At 37.2% G+C, this 9,603-nt stretch overlaps 1 protein-coding gene across 1 annotated transcript in view; it reads right to left on the bottom strand.

Moving 5' to 3' along the window:
* Positions 1–2,812: 2,812 nt before the first annotated feature.
* Positions 2,813–9,603, bottom strand: part of LOC142338478 (uncharacterized) — a 39,980-nt gene continuing 33,189 nt past the window's right edge. The window contains exons 10-11 of the mRNA XM_075388253.1: positions 3,498–3,568; positions 2,813–3,123 (exon numbers count right to left, since the gene is read on the bottom strand). Of these exons, the coding sequence (XP_075244368.1) occupies positions 2,923–3,123; positions 3,498–3,568 (272 nt within the window). The 3' untranslated portion in view covers positions 2,813–2,922. The remainder of the gene's footprint in view (positions 3,124–3,497; positions 3,569–9,603) is intronic.

Below are 9,603 nucleotides of genomic sequence, written 5' to 3'. Positions count from 1 at the left end.
TCTTGACGGGGGACCCATTATTATATGTTATATAATTCTATAACTCAAATGATTCTATTAGAATTTATACAATTTATCGCTACAAGATGACATTTTTAGGTAGTAAAAATTAAGATAATTAATTAATCAAGGGATAGAAAAAATGTAAATTTGTATTGATCATGACAAAGAGCTATAAGTCAAGACAATACTTTTAAACATCTATTGCGCATTAAAACTGAGATCTTCATAAAGTTATAATTTAACAATATTTGTCAAGAAATTTTCCAGTGTAAGGCATGAAGTCCAATCTGTTTTAATCAGGCAATGCAGTACCCCCCGGGGCGAGTTTTGGTCAGAAAATAACTTAAGACTAGCGGTGAACAAAAAACTTTTTTTACTGCATTTAACGGAGTTCTTACAAAACAGAAACTGCCTTAAACGGGTGCGAACCCCTCACCTCCTTCATGGCAACAACTGCTTATTCTACTGCGCCATCTGTCACTAAAATCCATGATATTTCCCACGAATTTAAGATACGCTTTGAAATTAGCGAATTAGGTGAATAATTGTAAGACTTGGAATTTTAGCGGTGAAAATTTTTTTTAACCCATACTGTTGATAGCGGTGAAATTTTTGTCATTGCATTCTGCTAGATACCGCGGAAAATTTTTTTTTCACCGCATTATTATTATGCTGGTAGCGGTGAAAAATTTTCTTTCACCGCTTAAGCGGTGAATGCGGTGAAAAAACATTTTCAGCGCTTAAAAGTTTTTTTCACCGCATTCATGGCATTGAGCGCAAATCTTACACTTTTTACTCAAATTCACCGCAAATCTTACATCTTTTAGCGATTTTTAGCGGTGACACCTAAACCCAGGCTGATTATTGCTGATCAGACAACGTTGTCAGATACTTGTGGGATCATACACAATAAAAATTCCAGAATCATTATGTTGTTCTTCACCTCAGTGTCGTTTATGACGCTTGCTGAAAACTTTGTAAATTTATGTTGCACCAAACACTAGGCACATCAGTGTTGGATAGGGCATCAAAAATGTACAAAATTGGCGCTCGGTAATCTAAAACACTCTATAAACAATTGCAATGATATGCTATTGCATAACCTTTTTACCACGATATATTTAAATTTTTCTTTGAACAATTTGCAACCTGCAATGATGAAGTGGGAAAAAACTTCTGTGCGGAAATTGAACAAATCTGAAAAAAAATAGTAATGAGATATTCCTCACAATTAGAGAAAAAAATTGGCTAACGAGTTTCACATGAAATAAGTCTAAATTTATTTTAATCATGTACTGAAATAAAAAATAGTAAATATTATTATTGTTGTATTTTTGTAAATGAGAAAAAGATTTTTTTCGCGGCCATTTTTGTAGTTTTTTTTTGAAACTAAATCCTCAAATATCTCACTTAATCCTTTGCCAAATAAATTTTTATGAGCGTGGAAATCAAATTGCCTTAGATCAATTTATTATGTTATCGTAAACTAAGATTCCAAAAAAAGCTGCATTCCGCGTGCTCTTTAAGCGTTATTGGGCAGAAACGTAATGCGTACTCTCAACAGGTTTATACTCTTAAAGTGTGATTTGCGATAAAGCGTGATAAAAAGCGTAAAAATTTGAAATTCTAAACGGAATACATTTTTTTCTGCTTTTATACAAAACGTAATTAAGCTACTGTCTTGTGCGTTTATCAAGCGTTGCCAATTGAAAAGTCCAACTATGTTTTGTATGTTGTGCTGGAGAAAAGCAGCGAAAGTAATTTTGCTTAAAATCAAGATTAAGATGTAGTAAACAGCGTGAAGTCAAGGATTACCAAAAAAGTAACAGATTCGAACCCTTTCTAGTACGGAATTGAGCGATTTTCTTTTTGGGAAAATGGAAAAATGTTTTTCACAAAAAATAAAAATGTCAGACAAGTGATTGCGCATGTTTTCTCGTGCAATACAATCAGATGGAAGATTTTTTAGATGTACAAAAATTTAATATGTGTAAGTTATGAGGAAATGATGAGATATTAGGGAGAAGATCTACAAAAGTTTGTTTGGATTATTCTCCTGAGAAAAGAGTAGTAGGCCTTGAGTGGTTAGCACATAGCCAGGATTTGCAACCAATTGACATTTTATGGGAGATTTTGAATCAACCTAAATGGAAACAGACAGTTCTTGGGTAAAATTTGAAAGATTTGGAGATTTTTGATCAAAAATGGCGCAGTTGTCTTGAGGACTCTTGTGAAATTCTACAATTCGTCTAATAAATATTAAAGAAATGTGTAATTTCTACTTACCACAGATTTTCACCCAAAATGTTGATCTATTTGTTTTTATTGACGCTTTTCACGAAATCATCAGGTGTACGTAACTTTTTGGTAACATAGTTAATATTTAGATGTTTCAAGTGAAAAAAAATACTTGTCATCTAGTGGTAAGATCTTGCTGTGTAAATTGTACTCACATATATGTATCTTATAGTTGAAATTTGATACTTTTTGCATTGTACATTTACAGTAGGATATCTGTAATTCTCTCTATTGAGGCTTGCCTTTTTTTCACAAAAAAAATCAAAATATAGTTAAAAGAAAATTAGAAATTTTGAGCGAATGAATTTACAAAAAATTTGCAATATAAACTTCTATCTTGCAACATCTTGCAATATGTTGCAAGATAACCGTTCATGTTGTGAGCTCCAGCAAGACAACTCTTCATCTTTCTCTCGGCTTTGACTTGGAATTCTCTTTTTGGGCTAAATTTACTAATCGTTTTTTTTTAAAAAATTTTCAACTGCTATAATGTTGCATTGGGAACGACGAATTTAAAATTAAATCTTTTCAAATTAGTTAAATCCCTTTTCAATTTCAAATCTATTCTAAAATATGCTGCCTTAATAAAATTCAAAAGCTATCAGAGTATCCTTTGAAACTTCAAACGTATATGATTGACTTCTTCCGCTCAATGATGGCTTTCTTTGGCACAGATTTTTCCTGCATTTTCACTTTGCAGTATGCAGGCTGCAATCTCTCGTACTGCAACTTGTCAATGAGGTGTTGTGGAGTGACGTCAGAGATCTTGAGTATGTACTCTCCTGCTCGAGTAGTGTGATGCGCCAAAATGGTCTCCAAAACCTGAAGAGGCTTACAGTTTCTTTCTGGCATATTTGTTTTTATCTCACATAAAGCTATATTATGTTTACGTGTGGTAGTTGAAATCAAAAACATTCAACTAATACTCCGTCAACTCTGTAATCATATCCACATTCCCAGAAGTTGAATAGTTACTAGGGGACATTGATGCTGGCTCATGAAGCTTTAATCTCTTTTTTGTGAGCGTTGTATAATATTTCAATTCAACATGTCGAAGCTTTAAATAACGCAATTGACATCAACAAATTATGAGAACAAGAGAATATTTTTATCACCCCAGAGATAAAAGTAGTAAACAAATGAGCAGCTAATAACTATTCTATAAGCAAGTTAACAATGAGATGATTTGCTCATACCTGTTCGGGCGAGAGCTTGGCAAAGTTGATGTCTGCCAAGTCTTCAGGTATGGGTGGGTGTTTGCCCGGATCTGAAAGGAGATCACAAATTTAACGCTTTAGGATAGTTTCGCAACTGTAAGCGGCCTTTTGGAATGTTTATGAGCCGAAGTTTTAAGCACGTGCCATTATCTAATCAGTCACTATGTAAAAATATTGCACGTGCATCTGGGAGGTACAAATAAAATGTTCCCTCTAAGCTGGGGGGGGGGGCACAAACGGAAAAGATCCAAATCCTTATATGGCGTTTGATGATTGGTACGTTTCTTTGAGAATGGTCAGCTCGGAAGGTCTTTTTGTTTAAAAAAATGAGCTTATTTGTGTTAGCATTCAACAATATTGGACTTCATTTGAAACAAAGAACAGTTTGCCGAGTTTTTATTCACAAAAACAAAAAAACGGATGCCTAAAACAACAAACAACTTCTAAAGAGTGCGTCTGACGCCCAAAACTAAACTTCTATACAAGTAAAAAGAAAACAAAGTAATAGTTCCTGTCGTGTGTTAGCAAGTTCTAACGCAAAGGGTGAATAAATCAGACAGCGTCGAGATAGTGGCAACAGGAGGAAAGCACTGGCAATGGCACACAATATTTCAAATTCGCTCATCCATATTCTTAACCTAATTTTCTACCAAATGAGCTCGAGATAGACTACCTTCAAAATAAAAACTGTAGTAAATTTTGTTATTTATATTTTGATAGATAATTAAATAGACCAGACGTCAATTTCATTTCAACCAAATGTTATAAGCTCAATTTAGATTTGAATTTTTGTACAGAAGTAGGTAAAATGACTGCTGCACTCATATACAAAAAAAGTGGATGTTACGCAGTAAATGAACGGATTTCATCCAATCAGAATCGAGTATTTCTAAACTTTAAAATAAGATTTAAATACGTTCTAATATACGTAGAAAAATCCGAAAAAGTTCATTTAACCTAGCGTTAAGTAAATATAACCACTATATGTATCGATTAAGCTGGTTTTTGGCTTAATATTTTTCGGTTTTCTAGACAATTGCCGATTGAATACGAACTGATTGTGACGTCAATGACATCAGACGAAAAAACCTGTTAAATGAACAACAAAAAATCTTGCCGCCTAAGTTTCACTTGTTGCTTTGTACATTACTAATGTTTAAACGTTGTTGCTATGAAGGAGCTTATATGAATTCAAATATCGGACTACAGTTTTTCGTTTACTGAATTTATATTGGTGCCGCAAACTTACTGAGCCACCTTTAGTAGAACAAAAAACATATTTTTTTGGTTTATAAATAGAGCTTAAATTAAGCTTATTAACTAGAGTTTTGGATTGCAGTTACTCTCACATCTTTATTCAGAGCTCAAAACAGTCTACATCTTTCCACGCATCACCCCGATGAAAAACATACAGAAAAAAACGAAGATGAATCTTTCAAAACGTGGCTGGAAACAACGCTGACGATTCTGAACCGGCTGAATTATTCTTTATTGTTTCTACGAATAACGATGTTGTAGTAATTGTAAGCAAGCATGTTCTTTCTGAGAACAAACAACCGTTGATTAATCTAACAACAAACCGGAAATACCAAAATATACATCAATCTCACAGGAAAAGAAGGTTGTCTGAAAAACGGTAAAACAAATCCGTATATTCACTAATTAGGAGTCACTTTTTGGACATTTCTAACGAGCTGATCGGCCGGATTGTTTTGTGACCTGGAGTGCCTCGTTTTACCCCAAGAAGCCTGAAACTGTCAAAAGGCGAAGCCTTGTACGTTAACTTTTGACTTCTCAGCCTAAAAGTTTCCTTGGGTTTTGCATTCAAACGGTTTCGATGGAGCCGTTCTACTGACCCCACTGACTTACAACCTACGAATGGCATCAAGACGAGAGAGAGAAATAGAGCTTTGTCGGAAACAAAACTGTAAGAGAAAACATTAATGCAATTTTTTGCTGATTTGTGTGAATTAATTAGATTTATCACTTAGACGGCAAAAAACCCAACCCGTGAATTGTTTTTTGATATTGGTGTAAAAGAATTAAACTAATCTTTGTAGAAAACATTGGTAGGTGGCCCCAAAAAAAAAACAATTTTTGAGACAGGACAACATGGATTTCAAAATTTTTTGTTCTAATTGCCGAAAACTTGTAAAAAATGATCAAGTCGGTTCGTATTTCAAAAAATTACCTCTGATATAGAGAAAGTCAAGAAAACATTATGCTAAATTGTTCAATTTTGAAAATTTTTGGTCAATTTTGATGCAATTCTAAAAATTTTAGAAAATCAAAACCGAATATTGATAAACCGTATTTTCAAGCTTAAACCCGTCCAGTTTGCTGGATTACCGTTCCGTAATCAAGAATTTGCAAAAAATTGACCACAACTGGAAAAAATTGGACAAAAGCATTAAAATTTTGACAAAATTGTCAAAAATATTTTTTTCTCTACAAAAAGGTTCGTTAATTGAGTGAAACTCATTACACAGAAAAAGTTGTGAAAATTTTCACAACCTCCGGCCTACAGAAAAAATTGATCGAATCCCTCTAATTGTTGCTTGTCGCTCTTTTATGTACCGTTTCGTCCGCATCCTTTTCGTCCTTTAACTTTTCAGTTTCCAGTTTCCAGATTTTGATGTAGTATGTCATATGTGATGCAGCATGTTGTTGTTTTTGCTGTAGTATGTTGAGTATGCTAGTATGCTGGTTTGTTTTTTAGGTCTTATAGCTTTCTAGGGTGTAACTTAAGTTTACTCTCGAGTTACGGCTGGATTGTCCTTCGAATTTTCAACTTTACTAATTTACTAGCCTTCCTGTTGTAGTATTTTGATTTTGCTGCTTTATGTTTGTGTGTACCTGTATGATTGCTAGTTGGTTTGGCCTTGTCGCCTTCTAGGGTGTGACTTAAATTTATTCTCGAGTTACGGCTGGGTTGTTTATTGACTTTTCCAACTATCTTAGTCTACAAATACACTATTGTAGTTTATTCAATTTTGCTGTAGTTTGTTTAATACCGTTAGTATGCTGATTGTTTGTTTTGGTTTGGGTTTTGCTAGGATGTGACTTAAGTTTATTCTGGAGTTACGGCTAGTAAATTTCTTGACCTTTGCATCCTTTTAGTGTACTACTGCATTGCCGTAAATTAGTTTGTCGTTAAATTTATCGTTATAGACCCATTATGAACTATATTAGATTGTCTTGCAGTGGCTTCTCTCCTTCTTCCTAGGGTGTGACTTAATTTTGTTCTGGAGTTACGGCTAGGTTGTTTGGTTGACTTTTTGCTGTGGTCTGCTAACATAGTTCTTTCCGACCTCATGTCCCGCCTGTTCTTTCGCACCGTCCCGTTTCGTTGTTGCGCGTTTTTCGCTCGCTTTCCCGCACATCCCGTTTCGGCTCCGTCATACACTGCTCGCTCGACTTCTCGTCTGTCCCGTTTCCGTTGCGTTGCGCGTTGCTCGCTCGACTTCCCGTCCGTAACGTCTCCGTTTCGTCGCGCGTTGCTCGCTCGTTTTCCCGTGTGTCTTTTGTCTCCCTCCGCGTTGAGCGCATAGCGTTCAGCGCTCCACTTCTGTTATTGTCGGGCACTGTGTGCTCGACGACCTTTTCTGCTCCTTGGGCGGTTTGTTTTACAGACTGTCTACAGTGTGCTGTGTTTGGTGCATTTTGCGTTGGGTTTGTGTTGCGTGGATTTGGTTTGTTTGGAGTGTGCATATAATAGATAACCGTTTGCAGTGGTAGTTTTGCTGGTCATTGGAAACAAAAACATCGTGATGTCTAATAGTCTCGATCAAAAAGTCAAAAAATTTTACGCTGCCAGGTCAAAGCGTGAAGCTCAATTGCATGCTATACATGAAGACATCCTTCATTGTATAAATTGTCAAAGTAGGCGAGTGAAAGTTGAACGCCTAGTAACAAAGTGCAACGAAGCATTTTTGACTGTTGTAGACAAAAGTGAGGACCTGATTGCATTTGCTGGAAAAACGGAGGATCCAAGTGCTCTTGTTTCTTCATTAGAGTCTTACTTGGAAGCAATGACAACTAGAAACGACAAGATACTCGCTTCAGCACAAAACTACATCAATTCTGCTGATGATAAGGTGACTGAGTTCCAGGAACAAAAGGCTTCCATTCGTTCCAGACTTCCCTCACTAATGACCTCGTCAAAAACATCTAATCAGCGTAAACATGATTACGTGATTGCTAAAATGAAGCGCGAAGAAATTGAAAAGCAGAATGAGGCAGCTATTCGCCTTGCTAAACAGAAAAAGCAAATGGAACTAGATGAACTGGAGGAAAACAACAGGAAACGGTTGGCAGAGGCAACTCTGCAAGAATTTGAATTGCTGGACGCCGTTTCTAAAGGTAGCCAATCTCAAACAACTGCAAGTGCTAGGAGCGCAATGAGAAGTGAAAAAGCTGTCCAGAATTGGATCAACACCTCACTTGATTTAAGTTTTCAACATGAGGAGAAAACTAGTGAACCAGAGGGGTAGTAGTGACCATAGGGTACTACAATTGAACCTCCAGAATGTCCTAGCCACAGCAACGTCCAAACATTGGAAGATCAGAACACTGAAAATTCAAGGCATTCAAGGCATGTCGAGGCAATTACATTTTAAGCAAAGAGACCTTGCAGTAACTTGACCCTTGTTATACCCCACCTCAAAATTTTTTGGCTGCTGCTAACACACAGGCGTTGTACCAGGCGCACCTAAGGGCACAAATGGATCAAACAGGCCAACAAGGCATTGTGCTTCCGAAACTAACCAAGGAACCGCAGATAGTCACCCGCCTTCTGTGCAAGCCCCAGGGGCTTCTTCACTGCCCATTCAACAGCCTATTCCCCCACAGCCGTTCGCACCGCAAATAAATCAAAATAATTCATGGAATTTTTTTCCGCACGCAAAACTTCAAATTTCAGAACCAAAGGACCTGAAACATCAAGTCTTCCCAAGAATAATTCGGCCCAGCGTATATTCTCTCAAAAACAAATTAATTTTGTCCCCCGAGCACCAAACGACACTCTTCCTCCTTTTCCGACAACAAATCATCCAGCCCCCGCAATAAACGTTCCCTTGCACCCAAGCGCCCCACCAAGTCCAAACACTCAAAAGCACAACTCCGATCCCGCCCATCCCAATGACCTTCCGATTCCGAACCCAGTCTTTGCACCTAACCTCACTGCTCCCATCCCACACGCCACTTTGGTTAATCAGCCCCTAGTCAAAACTTTTCAGAATAATAATTACCGAGTACACAAAATTGTACGTTCCGTTGCACCGCCTGTCCCAAATATGCCCAATATCCCTCTTGGCCAAAACTTTGTGCCAAATATGAGTCAATGGCGGTTTCCACAGCACAGACAGTCAATAGTCAACCAAGACACAACCACCGTGAATAGTCTGCCTCCAAATGTACACATCCATATCGCACCATCAAGCACTAATGTTCCACTAAGAATTTATCAGAATTCGCCCCCTTTGATTGATATGCAATCACTATCAGGTACACAGCAGGAAAACCTGATCGCGACTACTAGTGATGTTGTACCTGATCTAGCCACCCCGGTTTTTCAGCCAACATATCCCTATGTTGAGGCCACTCCGTTGGGTTGGAGCGGTCCGCAGGTGTCTGCAGCTGCCCCTACGATACCGGACAATGCGTCATTGATTAGGGAATTAGCTGATGCAATAACAAGTAAGAGAAACGACCCTTTACCCGAGTGGAACCTTGCAGAGTTTGATGGAGACCCATTAAAGTGGCAAGAGTGGTATGGTCAATTCAAAAGCGCGATCGACTCGCAGTCGCTCACTGATGACGTTAAATTGACGTACTTTAAGACACTCGTCACCGGTAAAGCAAAGATTGCAATCGCCGAGTTTGCTTACTGTGGTTTAATGTACAAGGATGCACTAAGGACATTAGAACGTAAATTTGGCCAGCCACAGGCAGTCGTAAGTGCACACTTGGATAAACTGAGCAATTTTAAAAATGCACAATAAAAAAAAATGCACAATAGTGATAACATCATTAAAATGCACAATTAAAATGTTATCACTAAAATGCACAATAGTGATAACATCAT

The sequence above is a fragment of the Convolutriloba macropyga genome, chromosome 4 (assembly GCF_964194025.1).
Source record: "Convolutriloba macropyga chromosome 4, txConMacr16.3, whole genome shotgun sequence".
Taxonomy (NCBI): Eukaryota; Metazoa; Xenacoelomorpha; order Acoela; family Convolutidae; genus Convolutriloba; species Convolutriloba macropyga.
Note: the sequence above shows the minus strand (reverse complement) of the source record. Positions and strands in the feature narration are given on the sequence as shown.